The sequence below is a fragment of the Amblyraja radiata genome, chromosome 17 (genome assembly GCF_010909765.2).
Source record: "Amblyraja radiata isolate CabotCenter1 chromosome 17, sAmbRad1.1.pri, whole genome shotgun sequence".
NCBI classification, from domain to species: Eukaryota; Metazoa; Chordata; class Chondrichthyes; order Rajiformes; family Rajidae; genus Amblyraja; species Amblyraja radiata.
In genome coordinates, this window is record NC_045972.1 from 23,044,358 (window position 1) to 23,064,523 (window position 20,166).

Here is a 20,166-nt window from a genome sequence, read left to right on the forward strand (position 1 = left end):
AGGAGAGGGGGGGAGGGGAGGGGGGGGGAGGAGAGGGGGGGAGGAGGAGAGGGGGGGGAGAGGAGAGGGGGGAGGAGGAGAGGGGGGGGGAGAGGGGAGAGGGGGGAGGAGGGGGGAGGACGGGTGGGGGGGGGGGAGGACCGGGGGGGGGCGGACAGGGGGGGGGGGGAGGACAGGGGGGGGAGGACAGGGGGGGGAGGACAGGGGGAGGACAGGGGAGGACAGGGGGGGAGGACAGGGGGGGGGAGGACCAGGGGGGGGAGGACATGGGGGGGGGGAGGACAGGGGGGGGGAGGGCCAGGGGGCGAGGGACAGGGGGGAGGGACAGGGGGGGAAGGACAGGGGGGGGAGGACAGGGGGGGAGGGACAGGGGGGGGAGGACAGGGGGGGGGAGGACAGGGTGGGGAGACAGGGGGGGGTGGCGGACAGGGGGGGCGGACAGGGGGGGAGGACAGGGGGGGCGAGGACAGGGGGGGGGGAGGACAGGGCGGGGGGGCGGACAGGAGGGGAGGACAGGGGGGGGAGGACAGGGGGGGGAGGACAGGGGGGGGAGGACAGGGGGGGAGGACAGGGGGGGGAGGGACAGGGGGGGGAGGACAGGGGGGGGCGGACAGGGGGGGGAGGACAGGGGGGGGGAGGACCAGGGGGGGGGAGGACAGGGGGGGGGAGGACAGGGTGGGGGAGGACAGGGGGGGGAGGACAGGGGGGGAGAGGACAGGGGTGGGAGGACAGGGGGGGGAGGACAGGGGGGGGGAGGACAGGCGGGGGAGGAGGAGCGGGGAGGTAGGAGATAGGATGAGGGAGGGAGGAGAGGGGGGGAGGAGGAGGGGGGGAAGGAGAGGGGGGGACGGATCGAGCAGGGGGGGAGGAGAGGGTGGAGAGGAGAGGGGGGGGGAGGATGGACGGGGGGGAGGAGAGGGGGGGGGAAAGGCGAGGGGGGGTGGGGGAGGAGAGGGGGGGGGAGGAGAGGGGTGGGAGGAGGAGGGAGGGGGATGGAGAGGGGGGGGTGAGGAGAGGGGGGGGGAGGAGGGGGGGGAGGATGAGGGGGGGGAGGAGAGGGGGGGGATAGGAGCGTGGGGAGGAGAGGGGGGGGAGGAAAGGGGGGGAGGAGGGGGGGGGAGGAGAGGGGGGGGAGGGAGGAGGGGGGGGAAGAGAGGGGGCTGGGTCTTTTGCGTGGAGGGGGGGCGCGGGGAGAAGAGGGGGGGGGCGGGAGCGGCCGGGGGGAGAGAGGACGGGGGAGGGAGGGACAGGGGGGGGGAGGGACAGGGGGGGGGGAGGACAGAGGGGGGAGGACCGAGGGGGGAGGACAGAGGGGGGAGGACAGAGGGGGGAGGACAGGGGGGGGGAGGACAGGGGGGGGGAGGACAGGGGGGGGGAGGACAGGGGGGGGGAGGACAGGGGGGGGAGGACAGGGGGGGGAGGACAGGGGGGGGGGAGGACCAGGGGGGGAGGACAGGGGGGGGGAGGACAGGGGGGGGGAGGACAGGGGGGGGGGAGGACAGGGGGGGGGAGGACAGGGGGGGGGAGGACAGGGGGGGGAGGACAGAGGGGGGGAGGACAGAGGGGGGGAGGACAGAGGGGGGGAGGACAGGGGGGAGGACAGGGGGGGGGAGGACAGGGGGGGGGGGAGGACAGGGGGGGGGGGAGGACAGGGGGGGGGGAGGACAGGGGGGGGGGGGGACAGGGAGGGGTGGAAGAGGAGAGGGGCGGGGAGAGGAGAGGGGGGGGTGGGGAGAGAAGGGGGGGGGGGGGGAGAAACCCCCCAAACAACCATTTACAGGCAGTGCTTTTTTACTTTAACCATATTTTCATTTTCAAACCACATTAAGGGTACTTACTCACAGTTGTGTGGACATGTGTTCAGTGTTATTCACAGCTCAGAGAAACGTGACCCTCTGCCTTCCTCCAGCTTGCAGACTAATTGAGGCACACCACTTCCTGGTTTTATAGTCCATCCCCTCTGCCGCCAGCAGGGGCAGCAGAGAGAATGGGGAATTTTGTAAAATCATTAATATCTCTGTCATTTTTCATCGACTGGAAAAATCCTCGTCACACATGTGGCGGAGGGGGGCTCTGAGCAAGGTGGCCAAAAATGACTGCCGTAGGTGGCGGCGTTCTCTCGGAAATCGCAGCACAGATCGCCAAAACCGGTCAAGAACAGACTTTTAGTAATATAGATAGATAGATAGTGATAGTACCTACCTCAACCACCTCCTCTGGCAGCTCGTTCCATATAGCCACCACATTCTGTGTGAAAAAGTTGTCCCTCAGATGCCTATTAAATTATTCCCCTCTCATCTTAAACCTATGCCCTTGGGTTCTTGATTCCTCTTCTCTGGGTAAAAGATTTTGTACATTTTGTCCTATCTATTCCCCAAGATTTTATACACCTTTGCATGATCACCGCTCAGCCTCATGCGCTTTAAGGAATAAATTGTTAACCTGCCCAACCTCTCCCTACAGCTCGGGCGCTCTCTCGTCCCATCCTGCAGTATTTATATCTAGTTGAGTTGGTGCGACCTTCCCCCACAGTCTAGCAGTTTACCAACATTTTTCGACACACGTCAAGAATAGCCACTTGGCCGAAATATTGGTCCAGCCACAAGTAGGGTAGTCAGAACCTTTCTCCCCCAGTGTGGAAATATCAAAGACTAGAGGATACCTTAAAGGTCAGAGGGACAAAATGTAAAAGAGATGTGCTGGGCAAGTTTTTGTTTTTGCACAGCAAATGGTAGGTGCCTGGAACCCACTGCCAGGGGGGGTTTGTGGAGGCAGATACGACGGTGGCATTTAAGTTTTACGATAGACCCAGATTCGATCCTGACCTCAGGTGTTGTCTGTGTGGAGTTTGCACGTTTTCCCTGTGACCATGAGGGTTTTCTCCGGGCGCTCTGGCTTCCACCCACATCTCAAAGACGTGCAGGTTTGTAGGTTAATTTTCTGCTGTAAAAACGGCCTTTAATGTATAGGGAGTGGATACGAAAGTAGTACAACATATAACCTGTTTGATGGGGAATGGATCAAGTCGGCCGAAGGTTCCCGTTTCCTTGCCATATAGAAACATAGAAATTAGGTGCAGGAGTAGGCCATTCGGCCCTTCGAGCCTGCACCGCCATTCAATATGATCATGGCTGATCATCCAACTCAGTATCCCGTACCTGCCTTCTCTCCATACCCTTTGATCCCCTTAGCCACAAGAGCCACATCTAACTCCCTCTTAAATATAGCCAATGAACTGGCCTCGACTACCATCTGTGGCAGGGAGTTCCAGAGATTCACCACTCTCTGTGTGAAAAAAGTTCTTCTCATCTCGGTTTTAAAGGATTTCCCCCTTATCCTTAAGCTGTGACCCCTTGTCCTGGACTTCCCCAACATCGGGAGCAATCTTCCTGCATCTAGCCTGTCCAACCCCTTAAGAATTTTGTAAGTTTCTATAAGATCCCCTCTCAATCTCCTAAATTCTAGAGAGTATAAACCAAGTCTATCCAGTCTTTCTTCATAAGACAGTCCTGACATCCCAGGAATCAGTCGGGTGAACCTTCTCTGCACTCCCTCTATGGCACTCCCTCTATACGGCAGTATATCTCTAAACTAAACCGTCTGCAAGCCGACTTTTCTGTAAGTCAGAGACATCCATTTTCTGGAGCATCCCTTATCATATATGGCTTTACATATAAATCGCTATAAATAATTTCATGAAAATCCACACTAACGTCACCCATACTTGAATATACAGCCATTAATGAACATCACAAATCATTTTATTATGCCAATCATTTCTCAGCGGAGATGGATAGTTTCGTGATTAGTTTGGGCATCAAAGGTTACGCAGAGAAGTCAGGGGAATTGTGTTGAGAGTGACATGTAGATCAGTCATGATTGTATGGTGGAGCAGACTCGATGGGCCAAATAGCCTAATTCTGCTCCAATGTTTTATGAACTTGCAAAATCCTTTAAAAATGCATGGGAGGATTTATGCCGTCGGATTTCAGTAAATGTGGTCATAAGGTATAGGAGCAGAATTAGGCCGTGTGGACCATCAAGTCTATTCCGCCATTCAATCGCGGCTGATCTATCTTTCCCTCTCAACCCCATTCTCCTGCCTTCTCCCCACAACCAGGTAAAACCTTTACTAATCAAGAATCTGTCAATCTGCGCCTTAAAAATACCCAATGGTTATGTGGACCCACTGTACTTACACAGTAACTCTTCAACCTGATGAAATCAATGGTCATCGGGAGTGACTCTTCATGGTTCCTGTTCAGAGCCTTGATGTAGTCCAAAAGATCCGCAAAGAACTTGTAGCCCCCCTTCAGTACGCAGAGGACCACAATGTGGTCGCCTCCCATGTCCTTCATTATATCTCTGGCCAAGCGCTCTGTCCTGTCAGAAAGAGAAGGAGCAGGGCACAGCTTCAATGTGAGAGGGGAAAAGTTTCAAGGAGATGTGTCGAGCAATTAAAAAAACCTACCTACCTACCAAGCTGTTAGATTGTTTATTTACACACAGGGTGACGCGTGCCTGGAATGCGCTGCCAGAGTTGGTGGTGGAAGCAGATACAATAACAGCATTGATGAAGAAATGGAGGGATATGGATTAAGTGCAGGTAGATAAGAGAAGGTCTTGGCATCATGTTCATCATCACTGGGAAAATGGATAGGTGATGTTTTGGGTCAGGACCCTTACTCGGACATTTTCTCCAAAGATGCTGGGTGGGGCCACATGCAAATTGGAGGAACAGCACCTCATATTTCACTTGGGCAGCTTACACCCCAGTATGAACATAGATTTCTATAATTTCATCGGTGCCAGCTCGGATTTGTTCTGTACTTTTCCAGACCTCTAGTTTCCATCTCCCCTGACTCTCAGAATGAAGGGTCTCGACCCGAAACATCACCTATTCCTTTTCCCCAGAGATGATGCCTGATCCTCTGTGCTACTCTGGCTTTTTGTGTCTTTATTTCCTGCCTGATCTGCTGAGTTACTCCAGTACTTTGAGCCCAACTTTGCAGAAATATGCTTCTGTTTTATTTACTATGTGTAACTGTTTACCTACTGCCTGACTGTTCTCAGAATAATATTGCTTTAACTAAACTTGACGAAAAAGGCATTTGTTCTGCTTCACTAGTTTTCCCCACAGGAAAACCTCTCTAAATTCTTCCTTCACACTTCTCAGTGTAATGCCGAGTTTACGACTTCTGTTACTGATTCACCAAATCAGTCCTTTGCTGCTTATCCTTTCAATGCCTAACCACTGTTCAACATGTTAGAGTTGCTGCCTTACAGTGCCAGAGACCCAGGTTTGATGATGATTATGGGTGCTGTCTGTACAGTGTTTGTATGTTCTCCCTGTGACTGTGTGGGTTTTCTCCGGGTGCTCTGGTTTCTTGCTACATACCAAAGACGTGCAGGTAAGTTGGTAAGTTGTAAAATTGTCCCTGGTGTGTGTAGGTTAGTGTATGGGATGATAGCTGGTCGGCAAGGACTCGGTGGGCCGAATGGCCTGTTTCCACACTTCATCTCTAAAGTCTAAAGTAAAATCTAAAGTCAACAGGAGTCTGAAGAAGGGTTCCTACATCACCTATCCATGTCCTCCAGAGATGCTGCCCAACCCGCTGAGCTACTCCAGCACTTTGTGTTTTTTTTTTTTTGTAAACCAGCATTTGCATTTACTTGTTCCTGCACTGTTCAACATTGTTATGTTCTTCTCAATTAGGAAACAAAACACCGAGGAAGCCTTGCAGTCCTCCAGTCCATTTCTCCAGTCAGAGATTTCATGCTTGGTTGAGGTTAGTTTAGGGATATAGTGTGGAAACAGGCCCTTCAGCCTACCGAGTCCATGCCGTCCATCGAGCATACGTTCCACCAGTTCTACATTATCTCACTTTCCCCATCCACTCCCTACTCACTGGGGGTGATTTACAGAAGGCCAATTAACCTACAAACCAGCACGTCTTTGGCATGTAGGTGGAAACCAGAGCATCTGGAGGAAACCTTGGCAGTCACAGGGAGAAGGTACAAAATCCACACAGACACAGCAGCCGAGGTCTGGATCAAACTCGAATCTCTGGCACTGTGAGGCAGCATCTTTACCGGCTGTTCCAAAGTGTCGCCCATCTGTTTCTTCGCCCATTCGTGTCTTGCTTCTATGTCCTATCAAAACCTACACCAGCAAAACTGAGTACTGATCTCCTGGCAGTTCAGAATGCCTACACATCAACATTAACCCCACTTCATAACGTCATAAGTCATAGGAGCATTCAATGCTCCGACATTCAATCATGGCTGATCTATCTTTCCCTCTCTTCCAGATCTGTTTTATAAATCCTAGCCTGGTGATAATTTGCCTTCAATTCCAACAGTTAGAAGTGAACACCATTAAGAGAAAATGGTGATTGTTATAAAACCACTTCCTGAAACCTACACCAGAGCCGTTCTATTCTTCAATGTGTTAATTGCTTAAGAAATTCAATATGATTATTTAGATGAGACTGTTCACAAGTAATTATTGGCTCTTTCTAAGTGTTGAGAGAAATTTGAGTTGCTACGTATTCTTAATTGCAGTTTGACCTTCACAAAGGATGCTGGGCTAACAGTGTGTCATTTCCCAGCTCCTTGCTAACTATTGTTTAAGAAGGAACTGCAGATGCTGGAAAATCGAAGGTAGACAAAAGTGCTGGAGAAACTCAGCGGTTGAGGCAGCATCTATGGAGCGAAGGAAATAGGCAACATTTCAGGCCAAAGCCCTTCTTTGGACTGCTTGCTATTCTTGCTTACTATTCTTATGGTACCAACACAAAGTGGTTGTTGAATTAGTTGATTAGTCTACAAAGTTTACCTTTCACACAAATCATTTCACGAATTCCAAATGCCTATACTTGGCGCAGAGCCTTTCTTCATTCCTGACAAGATCCTTTTATTAAGCCTTCCGCCGACGATGGAAGACGCAGAATTGCAGGGCAGAGAGAGACTCAGATGAAGACTCGGTTGTTTCCCCCGCTATATCTCTAAACAAATTCTCTATGTGGAATAGTGCACCTGCCTTCTGTAAATGAACATCAACAACATCCTCTATAGTTCCCATAAGAATGGACATGGGGTAGGGATGGGGTTTATGGGGTAACTTCCCTAGATCCCAACATGAATCCAGTGGGCCAAATGGCCTCCTTCTGTAGCATGGAAACAGGTCCTTTCACTCAGTTTACCCATGCTGACCAACATGCCCCACCTACACTAGTTCCACTTGCCCGTGTTCGGGTCATATTCCTCTAAATCTTTCCTATCCATGTACCTGCCCAAATGTCTTTTAAATGTTATAGTCAAGCTATACACTACAAATTCAAAAATTATTTAAAAAATTAACTGACTCTATATACTCTTTATGATTTCAGACCAATCTGTTTGACCCAAGACCCAAGTATTCATTAACTGTACAGGTTTGCACACGGCCAAAGATTGCTTAATTGCTTCCTTTTTTCATGAAAATGGAGCAGTTATTACAGTCAATTAATAACTGACACAGGAGTGGCAAAGTGGCGCAGCGGTAGAGTTGCTGCCTTACAGCGGCAGATTCCTGGGATCAATCCCGACTACAGGTCTGTGCGGTTTGTATGTTCTCCCTGTGACTTTGTGACGTTTCCCTGGGTGCTCCGGTTTCCTCCAATATTCCAAAGACATGCTGGTTTGTAGGTTAATTGGCTTTGGTAAAATTGTAAATTATCCCTATTGCCTAGCATAGTGTTAGTGTGCAAGGATCGCTGGTCAGCGCAGACTCAGTGGGCTGATGGACCCGTTTCTGCGGCGTGTCTAAAGTCTAAATTATATTGCACAATTTTATTTCCCCAAGATAAGTATGCATAAAGGATTCACAATGGTCATTTTATCTTGTCATAATGGCAGAAAAGGCCATTCAGCCTATCCAGACCATTTATCTTAGTTTTTAGAGATACAGCGTGGAAACAGGCCCATTGGCCCATCGTGTCCATGCTGACCAGCAATCAACTGCACACTAGTTCTATCCTACACACCAGGGACAATTTATGAAGACGATTAACCTACAAACCTGTACACCTTTGGAGTGTGGGAGGAAGCAGGAGCACTCATGTATTCGCTGGGAGAATGTGCAAACTCCATACAGACAGCACCCGCAGTCAGGATCGAACCCGGGTCTCTGGTGCTGCAAGGCAGCAACTCTACCGCTGTGCCATTGCCACCCGCTGCCTCACAGCAAGAGACCCATGTCTGATCCTGACCTTGGGTGCTATCAACGTGGCATTTGCACGCTCTCCCTGTGACCATGTGGATTTGGGTGCTCCGGTTTCCTCCCACACTCCAAAGACATACGGGTTTGTAGATTAATTGGCCTCTGTAAAATGGCCCTTAGTGTGCAGGGAGTGGATGCAAAAGTGGGATATCATAGAAATGGTACAAATAAGTGCTTGATGGTCGGCGTGGATCTGGTGGGCCTAATTCCATGCTATATTTCTAAACTAAACACCTAATTTAAATTATGATACGATGGCACTTTATTGTCAGACGGAGGTCTGAAATTTGTTTTTGCATACAGCCATACAGTAAAATAAAGAACACAACACACAAATAGAGTCCAACATAAAACATCCCCACACAGCAGGATAGAAAAGTTTCCCACTGTGAGGAAAGGCACCAAATTGATATTCATCAGAAAAGAAACAATGCAGAGGGTAAAACATTAAGGAATATCTCTTACCGATCCATAATAAGCCCGTGAGGAATGAAAACTCTTTCCAGGTCTTCTTCATAGTGCTTCGGGATACAAAACAGCTCTGGATCGTAACCCTTTTCATCATCACTGATCTGCAGAGATGAAAATGACACCATTAATATCCAAATTATCCCATTGGAAATTTATTTGCATCTCCTTGGAAAGCTAGAATTGGATCAAATTCACTCTGCGACCATTACCCTTCTTCGAGGTAACGTTGTGCTTCACGTGACCAAACGAGGTGGTTCCTGCAGGGGGAGGTTAAAACCACTGCTAAAGGCGGCACAGCACATACAACCATCGGCCAAACATTGGTAGAATAGGAGAGGGGAGAGAGGTGGGAGAAGGAGAGAAGGAGAAAGCTTCTTCCCTCTGTTATCCAGCTTCTGAGCAGTGCTTCCATAAGCTAGGGTACTACCTGCTTTTCCAACCTACCTCAGTGCACACATTAGACTTTGTCTCTGGAACCGTTGCGCTACAATGCTGAGAACTATGATCTGCACTCTGTATCTTCCCCTCTGCTCCCATCAGCCAGAAGATACAGAAGCCTGAAAACGTGCATCCCCAGACTCAGGGCTTCTTCCCCTCTGTTATCAGGCTTTGGCATGGTCCTTTCGTAAGTTGGGGTAGTGTATGTTCATCTCTACCCAACTTTACCTCTGGAACTTTGTAGGAAGGAACTGCAGATGCTGGTTTAAACCGTAGACACAAAATGCTGGATTACCTCAGCGGGACAAGCAGCATCTCTGTAGAGAAGGAATGGATGGCGTTTCGGGTCGAGACCCTTCAGTCTGAAGAAGGGTCTCAACCTGAATCGTCACCCATTCCTTTACTCCAGAGATGCTGCCTGTCCTGCTGAGTTACTCCAGAATTTTGTGTCTATCTTTGACTCTGGAACTATTGCACTACAATGCTGAGAACTATATTCTGCACTCTGTATCTTCCCTTTGCTTTACATATTGTACTTGAGTTTGGTTTGATTGTATTTATGTATTCTACCAACAACTAGAAAGCAGTCCTGAGCTACTGATCTACCTTATTGAAGACTGTCGGACTATCTTTGATCAGACTTTAGCTTGCACTAAACATTATTCATGTTATTTCCTTTATCAAGCATCTATGCACCGTGGATGGCTCAAGAGTAATCATGTATTGTCTTTCCACTGACTGGTTAGCATGCAACAATGGCTTTTCACTGTACCTTGATACACATAACAATAAACTAAACTCAAACTAGTTTTACCTGACTTGTTAGGATAACATGCAAAACAAAAACTTTTCACTGCACACGTGACAATAATAAACTTGAACTTAAAAAAAAGTAATAGCCCTGTCCCACGGTACGCGTTCATTCCAAGAGCTCTCCCGAGTTTAAAAAAAAATCTAACTCGTAGTAAGCACGGAGAATGAACGTAGCGGGTACGTCGGAGCTCGGGGACGTCTCTAACCGGCTCGTAACGCTAATGGCAGGTACTCGGGAAGACTCGCTAACGGCAGGTAAGCACGGGAAGACTCGTGAAGATTTTTCAACACGTTGAAAATGTCCATGAGAGCCCCGAGTACCGACGAATGGCCATTACCGTAAATCTACGAGCTCGATTCAGGGCAAACTCGGGAGAGCTCTTGGAATGAACTCGCACCATGGGACAGAGCTATATGGCCCTTCAGAATATTCCAAAATACTTTACAAGCAAGTAAATACACTTGAGGTGACATTATTACAATTCAATTTAGTTTATTGTCACGTCCACTGAGATACTGTGAAAAGCTTTTGTTGAATGCTAACCAGCCAGAGGAAAGATAATACATGATTACAATGGAGCCATTTGCAGTGTACAGAAAAGTGTGGAACGATTGTAATATGTGACTGTAGATCTGCTTCTTCTGTGGCTAGCACGCAGAAAACGGTCACTTTACACACAGCAACATTTTAGAAAGACCAATAACATAATGACTAAATAATTTGTTTGGTTAATATTAAGCGAGGGTACTGGCCTCTTCAATGTGTTAGTTGCTCTTATATATAAAGTAGTTAATTATTTCATTCATTTATTCCGTCTATTACAGCTGCCGAATCACATTTATACGGAGCAAAAGAACTCTTTCTATTTCAGACGCTCGTTACTGAGAGACAGCTGTGTTAACTCTTGAAGAAAGACACAAAAAGCTGGAGCAACTCAGCGGGTCAGGCAGCTCCTCTGGAGAAAAGGAGTAGGTGAAGTTTCCGGTCGAGACCCTTCTTCAGATTGAGAGCGAGGAGAAAGGGAAACTAGAAGTGTGAAAAGGTACAAAGAACAAACGAATGAAAGGTATGAAAAGAACAAATCAACACCAGCAACAATGATAAAGGTGCGGTAGAGCCCACAATGGTCCATTGTTGGCAGTGGAAAAGGTGATAACAAGTAGAAACAAAGAGTGAAACCAAGTGTTGCTAGTGATAATTTATATGTACAAAATGTGGACAAAAAATATATGGGTGACATTTGCAGGTGACACAAGAATTAGCAGAGTTGTGGATGGTGAGAAAGGCTGTCAAAAGACATAGCTGGATATAGATCAGTTTCAAATATGGGTGGAGAAATGAAAGATGGAGTTTAGTCTGGTCAAGTGTGAGGTGTTGCATTTTGGGAGTACAAATATAAAGGAAAAGTATAAGTGGCAGGATGCTTACGAATATTGATGTACAGGGGGATTTTGGGCTCCCTGAAAGTGGCAACACAAGTGATATGCGGCCCCATAGCAGAAACTGAAAGTATCCTGAGCTAATTCTGCTACCACCATCATCTACTGCGACAAGTGATGGCTTCCACTGATTGTCGCCGGACGTTTGTGTCCTGTTCAGGACGGACAATGACAGCGAGACCAACATTTGTAACAAGATGGACACGAAAAGAGAGGATAGGGTAGTAAAGGCAGCACAAGGCAAGCTTGCCGTTATCAATTAGAACATTGAATATAAGAGTTGCGAAGATAGACACAATGCTGCATAACTTAGCAGCAGACAGGCTAATGGGCCTGTCCACTTAGGTGACTTTGTAGGCGACTACAGGAGACTATGCGGTCACCGCATGCTCGTGGGTGGTTGCCGGGGAGTCGCCTTCATGGTTTTGATGTCTTGGAGAGTAGCGAGATTTCTCGTGACGTAGGTGCAGTGGTAGTGGGCTGCCAGGAGGTCATAGGTTGTCGCCGTTGCTGACCTGTGAATTTCATTGGCTCATTGGAGAAAAAAAAAGATTTCAGAACCAAGGCTAACCGATCGGTAATGTTAATGTCCGCCGAGCTTCACAGCCATGTATCTCTGGCTTCTTAAAAGTTGTGCCACTCCTTCTCCCATCCCGTCTCCCCCATCTCTGCCGTCTCTCCCCCCCTCTCTTTTAAAGGACTTAAGTGACCCTTCCTGTACACTGTGCTTTCACTGTCTCAATTACAGCACCAACCTTCCTGTTCATCGTGGTGTGAATTTCACTCAGACAGCGCTCCCCCCCGCTTGACCTGTCCCCTGCCTGCATAACTGGCTGGTGAAGCAAGCGATCTGTGTATGTGTGTGTTCCACTCTGACAGTCGCCATTCCAGTTGCCAGATTTTCAGCGACCTGCTACGACTTGACAGTCGCCGGAAAAATCACCGAATCACACGACAGACCCATAACTGAAGAAGGATCTCGACTCGAAAAGTCACCCATTCCTTCTCTCCAGAGCTGCTGTCTGACCAGCTGAGTTACTCCAGCATTTTGTGTATATCTTCGGTATAAACCATCATCTGCAGTTCCTTCCTACATACAAGAGTGGGGAAGAGTTGCAGCTGGCTAATCACATTAGTCAGGCCACATTTGGTGTATTATGTTGAGCTCTGGTTGCCACAAAGGATGTGGAAGGTTCAGAGAAGACACAGAAGGGAATCGCCAGGATGTTGGAGACACAAGGAACTGCAGATAGAAACATAGAAAATAGGTGCAGGAGTAGGCTATTCGGCCCTTCGAGCCTGCACCACTATTCAATATGATCATGGCTGATCATCCAACTCAGTATCCCGTACCTGCCTTCTCTTCATACCCCCTGATCCCTTTAGCCACAAGGACCACATCTAACTCCATCTTGCACTAAACAGTCTGTAGTAACTAGACAGGTCAGGCAGCATCACCAGAGGATATGAGTAGGCGATGTTTCGGGTCGGGACCCTTCGGGCTGATCAGTCTGAAGAAGGGTGTCAACGTGAAACTTCGCCTAACATTGTTCTGCACAAATGCTGCCTGACTCGCTAAGTTATCCCAGCAGTTTGTGTCACATATTGTTGCTTTCCTATCTTCTCTGTCGTCTTAAAACTGCTGGGTACAAACAATCTTGTTCAGAATTTTGAAACACCCAGTTCTGTGATGGGACTCCTTGCACGAACAAAAAGATCACAGGAAGAGAATTACAACTGATTGGGATTCAATGGTGGATTTTGCAAGGCAGAGATGCATGCCTCAGCTGTTACTAGATACATTCCTTTGTATTCAATAACTGAATGTTCTATTAACTTGAATACCTCATTGTCTCATTAGTGATTACGTCATCAGTTTCTCATTTGACTCACTGACAACTTTGAGTTGAGGACAAATGCCGACTTCAGTGGACGAGACCGTGAGTCAATTGAGTTCTGATCAATATTAATCATCTTATGAACCTGAGGCAGCACAGTGGTGCAGCGATAGAGCGGCTGCCTTACAGCGCCAGAGACTCTGGTTCGATCCTGACCTCGGGTGCTGTCTGCAATGAGTTTTTACCTTCTTCCTGTGGCCATATGGGTTTTCTCCAGGTTACTCCGGTTTCCTCCCACACTCCAAAGACGTACAGGATTGTAGGTTCATTGGCTTTGGAAAAAAATTATAAATTGTCCTTCGTGTGTAAGATAATGCTAGTGTACGGGGATCGTAGGTTGGCGTGAACTCGGTGGGTCGAAGGGCCTGTCTCTGCCCTGTATCTCTAAACTAAGCTAAACGAATATGAAACTACATACTTACTGGGAACAAACAAAAGAAAATAGGCCTAAACCCCTACATTAAAAACTTTCATTATGAGATCCACAATCACAAACTCTCTCGGGACAATATATTTATATGATAGAAATGTATTTATCCCAGGAGGGAAATTGATCTGCCAACAGTCATAAAACATAGAATACATGATACATAAAATCAAAGTGACGAGTGGAAAGGATTGGGGATGTGCAAAGATTTGGGGGGGGGGGGGTAGTCCGTCTCAGTCTCCCCATGACAGAAGGGGGAAGAGTTTGATAGCCACAGGGAAGAAGGATCTCCTGTGGCGTTTTAGGTGGAACCAGTCTGTCGCTGAAGGTACTCCTCAGGTTGACCAGTGTGTCATTGAGGGGATGTGATGTATTGTCAAGGATGCTCCACAATTTGAGGACCATCCTCCCCTCCAAGACTACCTCCCATTAATCCAACTCCACCCCCAGGACAGAGCCAGCCTTCCTGATGAGTTCTCCTCTTTAGGAGCTAATCTACAAACTAATCTAAAGAGCTAATCCTAAAGAATCCTGATGAGTTTGTTAATCCGTTATATTTCATATAAAGACAACAAATAAATAGATCCATCCTCAATATTACAAACATTGCATGTAGAACACAAACCATTTTTAATTTGAACAAACATTCTGGATTAGCATTGTATTCCATCCGGTTAAATAATTCCAGAAGACTCAAGGATTTGGCTTGAAAAGTTAACTCAATTTCACTTCCCACAGATGCGGCCTGACCTGCTGAATAATCCAACAGTTTCTGATTTTATTTTAGATTTCCAGTATCTGCAGCTTTTATGTTTACACTTTCATTGGGACATTATGTTCACACAGATCTATTCTGGTCCATCTTGTATATTTAAGCAAATTACTATTGCAACACAATATTTATCAAATAAAACAAAATTCATATTGCGAACCCTCTCTGATGTCTATAGTCTCTACAAACTCTGCCTGGTCTGCTAAGTATTTCTAACATTATTTTTTTCATTTAGTATTTACCACTTGATTACTATTGCAAATGGTCATTGATCAGCTGAGTATTTTTAACTTTATTTCTTATTTCAAACTTCACTTTCTGGAGTATTTCATATTGCCAAGAACCAGAGGACATAAGTTTAAGGTGAGGGGGGAAAGATTTTATAGGAACCCAAGGGGCAACTTATCTACACAAAGGGTGGCAGGTATATGGAATGAGCTGGCAGAGGAGGCAGTTGAGGTAGGTACTATCACAACAACAACAAAACATTTTGATGGACACATGGATTGGAGAGGAGTAGAAATATATGGGTCAAACGTAGGCAGGTAGTGTAGATAGGACATGTTGGTCAGTGTGGGCAAGTTGGGCCAATGGCCTGTTTCCACACTGTATTACTCTATGAGAGTATTTTTTTTACTGCCAAAATGTAATCAAACACTTTAATTGATTACAATAGCAAATGTCTGACCTGCTGAGTATTTCGAGCATTATTTTGCATTACACTAGAGCATTTCATATTTCCAAAACACAACTTTAATTGATTACTATCTGCAAATGCTGTCCCCCCTGCTGGGTATTTCAACATCATTTTCTTATTTCAGAGTTCACAAGAGAATATTGTATCCCCCCCCTCCCCCCCCCCCCCCCCCCCCCCCCACCACCCAAATTGTAAGGGTTATTTGATGTTAAAATAAGAAAATTGCATTTTAGTAATCAGATGCAAATTTTAAAAAAATTGATAAGACAGTGCCTGGGAATATAAAAACCAACTACATTGCTCACAAATAATAGTAGAAAAAAAGAACTGCAGATGCTGGTTTATAATGAAGATGCGACACAAGTTGCTGGACTGATAGGTCCTGGTCTTTTCTCGCTTCCAGCTCTTTACTTCACCCTCTCCCCTCTCCTCTCCTCCCACCCCCAACCCCCACTTTCAATCTGAAGAAGGGTCCCGACCCGATACGTCACCCATCCTTTTTCTCCAGAGATGCTGCCTGACCCGCTGAGTTGCTTTGCATCTATCTGCCCACAAATAAGCCTGACTGTGTTGGCAAGCTGTTCCTGGCGTCTGTTGAAGGCATCGGCCAGTGCATTAATCAGGATAAATGCGGCTGCAATTAAACCTGTAAAATAAAGCCTGCGATTAAGAGAATGTTGCTGCTCACCAACAGTTTGGAAGCCATTGCAATAGATGCGCGGTTGTGGCACAACTCGATATTTCAAACAAAATAAGGAAATAGATAAGGAACGGGGGGGAATAAAACTGTGGAACCCTGTGGACGAGACAGCATCTGCGGAGGGAAATGGACAATAGACGTATTGAGTCAAGACACTTTTATCTGGTGCCCAATGAATACTATGTGTAGAAAGTTTCTGCAGATACTGGTATATACCAAAAATAGACACAAAGTGCTTGAGTAACTCAGTGGGTCAGGCAGCACATCTGGAGAAAAAGGATAGGTGATGTTTCAGGTCGGGACCCTTCTTCAGACTGAAAGCAGGGGGTGAGGGTGGGAGGAGAGGTGAGGAGAGGAGAGGAGAGGGGGGTGGGAGAAGTAAAGAGCTGGAAGCGAGAAAAGACCAGGACCAATCAGTCCAGCACCTTGTGTAGTACCTTCAGTATAAAGCAAGAAGTCTGCAGTCTGAATAAGGGTCCCGAACCAAAACATCATCCATCCTTTTTCTCCAGAGATGCTGCCTGACCCACTGAGTTACTCCAGCATTTTGTGTCTATCTGTCCAATAGATGTTTGGGTATTTACTTTAGACTTTGGAGATACAGAGCGGAAACAGTCCCTTCAGCCCACAGAGTCCATGCCGACTAGTGATCACCTGTAGACTAGCACTATCCTACACACCAGGGCCAATTTACAGTTTTTCCGAGTCAATTAACCTACAAACCGGTGCGACTTTGGAGTGTGGGAGGAAACCAGAGCACCCGGAGGAAACCCACACGGTCACAGGGAGAATGTACAAACTTCATACAGACAGCACCTGTAGTCAGGATCGAACCGGGTCTTTGGTGCGGCGAGGCAGCAACTCTACCCCTGAGCCACGGTACCATCCATCATAAGCAGGGAACTTCCTTTCTATTGCGCAGAAACAGGCCCTTCAGCCCAACACGTCCATGCTAACCATCAAGTACCTATTCCACACTGATCCCATTGATCAACACTTTATTTGGAGATACGACATGGAAAGAGGCTCTTCTGCCCACTGAGTCCACGCCGACCATTGATCACCCGTTCCCACTAGATCAATGTTATCCCACTTTCACATCCATTCCCGATGCAATAGGGGTAATTAACCTACAAACCTGCACGTCTTTGCGATGAAGGGGGGGGGGGGGGGTGGGGGGAGGGACACCAGACCACCCAGAAGAAACCCCCAGGCAGAACGTGCAAACTCCTCACAGACAGCACCCCAGGTCAGGATCAAACCCGGGTGCCTGGTGCTGTGAGACAGAGGCTCTACCAGCTGCACCACAGTCTTAACAATTTGGTTCCCTCCTAAATGCTTCTTAAATGTTGTGTGTATACCTGCCTCCCTCACCTCCTCAAGAAGTGCAACCACGATTGTCTGGTTGAAATTATTCTTCCTCAGATCCCACATTAAACATCTTACTCTTCAACTTCAACTATGCCCTTGTCTTCAACAATTCAACATGGGGAGAATGTTTTTTGCTGTCTACCCTACACCCACGCCTCTCATTCTTCTTTTAAAATATATCCCTCAGGTATAGTAACGCAACTGGTAGAGCTGCTGTCTTGTAGTGCTGGAGCCCCAGGTTCGATCCTGGCCACAGGGTGCTGTCTGTGTGGAGATTGCACGTTCTCCCTGTGACCGCGTGGGTTTCCTCCGGGTGCTCAGGTTTCCTCCCACATCCGTGTGGGTTTGAAGGATAATCGGCCTCTGTAAATCACTCCCTCGTGTGTAAGTGGCACCTGGGAACATTGTGTGTAGGAAAGATCTGCAGGTGCTGGCTTAAATCAAAGGTGGACATTCTGAAGAAGGGTCTCAACCCAAAACGCGAGTTGATGGGAATAAAATTGGGATTCACATGGATTAATGAGTTGGCAGGGACTCGATGGGCCAAATGGCCTGTTTTCTTGCTGCAGGTCACGCCTGAGGTCCTTCCTCAGCCTCATGTGTTTGGAGAATGGCAGATTTTCCCTTCACAGGCCTCAACAACAACCCTTAGAACGTAATTAGAAACAATTCACCTCAATCCCAAGAGACAGGGTGAGATTTACCCATCACAGTGTTCCAGGTAAACGACTGGCAGAAATGACAACCTAACAATTCTCCAGCGGGCATTGTCGAACATTAATTAATACCCTGGGTGATACAGCACAATGCAGGAGACTGTGAGCTGGTGCAAGGACAACCAACCCGAAATCTTAGAGAAGGGATGCAGAAATTTATGCCGACAACCAATATTAAATCAACAACAAATGCTTGCACGCCTATGTTATTGTTTACCAACCCCTGCAATCAATTGACCCCCGTTCCCAGACCGTTAAATGCCGACGCATATTTTGCCATTTAAATTAAATAACGTCCCAAAAGCACAATACATAGAAGGGTGCATTAAACCGTACAGATCAGCCTGGCTGTGTTAACAAGCTGTCCTCAATACACAGCAGCGGGCGGTGCACTAATCAGGATAAATGCGTCTGTAAAATAAAACCCCGCGATTAGGAGAAGGTTTGCTGCTCACCAACAGTCCGGAAGCCATTGCAATGGGATGCGGGGTTGTGGAACCTGCAGACTGCTGCTGCTGCTGGTGGCTTGTTGTTGCAGAAGCGGCGGCTGAGTAGAGAGTGGCTGTAGCAGCCCCTTGCACCGCCCGGCCGGCCGGCCAGCTTCCCCCTGCAGCTGATCACAGCGCCGCTCAGGTGCTCGCTCCTCCAGTCAGTCACTGCCGCCGCAGCAGCAGCCTCTGCAACCTCACCTGCACTGGCCCTACTCTCGCCTCCTCTCAATCACTGCGGAGCAGACAGTGGCTGAGATGGATTGCAGTGGAGAAATAGGCCACTCGGTCCTTTATGGCCCATACTAGCCCTTCTCTAGATAGGGAGGGGGGGTCTAGTGTGAGCTATAAATAACCATTGGCATTGGTCTCCTAATCTGAGGAAAGACATTCTTGCCATAGAGGGAGTACAGAGAAGGTTCACCAGACTGATTCCTGGGATGTCAGGACTTTCATATGTAGAAAGACTGGATAGACTCGGTTTGTACTCGCTAGAATTTAGAAGATTGAGGGGGGATCTTATAGAAACGTACAAAATTCTTAAGGGGTTGGACAGGCTAGATGCAGGAAGATTGTTCCCGATGTTGGGGAAGTCCAGAACAAGGGGTCACAGTTTAAGGATAAAGGGGAAATCTTTTAGGACCGAGATGAGGAGAACTTTTTTCACACAGAGAGTGATGAATCTGTGGAATTCTCTCCCGCAGAGGGTAGTTGAGGCCAGTTCATTGGCTATATTTAAGAGGGAGTTAGATGTGGCCCTTGTGGCTAAAGGGATCAGGGGGTATGGAGAGAAGGTAGGTACAGGATACTGAGTTGGATGATCAGCCATAATCATATTGAATGGCGGTGCAGGCTTGAAGGGCCAAATGGCCTACTCCTGCACCTATTTTCTATGTTTCTATAAAGATGCTGGTTTATACCAAAGATAGATACAAAGTGCTGGAGTAACTCAGCGGGTCAGGCAGCATCTTTGGAGATCAGGGATAGGTGACGTTTGGAGTTGGTGACTGACTAGTTGGGGGGAGAAACTGGAAGTGAGGAAATAACCAGGACAAATGGGAGCGGGCAACAGTTGACCTCGGGCAAGGAGGTTTAGTTTAGTTTAGAGATATAGTGTGTAAACAGGTACTGCAGATGGAGTGTGTAAACAGGTCCTTCGGCCCACCGAGTTTGCACTGACCAACAATCATCCCGTATACAAGTTCTTTCGTACACACTAGGGACAATTTACGGAAACTAATTAACCTACAAACCTGCACATCTTTGGGAGGAAACCGGAGGACCGGATGAAAACCCATGTGGTCGCACGGAACCTGTCCTATCACTCGAAACCTGTCTTATCCATGTAACTGTCTAACTGTTTCTTAAAATGTTGGGATAGTCCTGCCTCAACTACCTCTTCTGGCAGCTTGTTCCATACACCCACCACCCTGTGTGGAAAAGCTACCCCTCAGATTCCTATTAATTTTTTCCCCCTTCACCTTAAACCTATGTCCTCTGGTCCTACTGTACACTAGGCACAATCATACTAAGCATAAGAGTGTAAGACAGTAGAGTGTAAGACAGTAGAAATACACTGAGTCAGTACACAAGAATCACCACTTTTTCTGGCTATGCTTTGGTTTGGGACCTTTCTGCATCCTGACCCAAAATGTCGCCTATCCGTGTACTC

General features: G+C 47.7%; 1 protein-coding gene across 2 annotated transcripts in view; it reads right to left on the reverse strand.

Moving 5' to 3' along the window:
* Positions 1–18,602, reverse strand: part of LOC116982588 (hypoxanthine-guanine phosphoribosyltransferase-like) — a 29,601-nt gene extending 10,999 nt beyond the window's left edge. The window contains exons 1-3 of one of the 2 annotated variants that reach the window (XM_033035862.1): positions 18,462–18,602; positions 8,729–8,835; positions 4,200–4,383 (exon numbers count right to left, since the gene is read on the reverse strand). In XM_033035862.1, coding sequence (XP_032891753.1) covers positions 4,200–4,383; positions 8,729–8,835; positions 18,462–18,479 — 309 coding nt within the window. In that variant the 5' untranslated portion in view covers positions 18,480–18,602. Of the gene's footprint in view, positions 1–4,199; positions 4,384–8,728; positions 8,860–18,461 lie in introns of those variants that run through there. The other variant, XM_033035861.1, reaches the window with a different exon arrangement.
* Between the last annotated feature and the right edge of the window lie 1,564 nt (positions 18,603–20,166).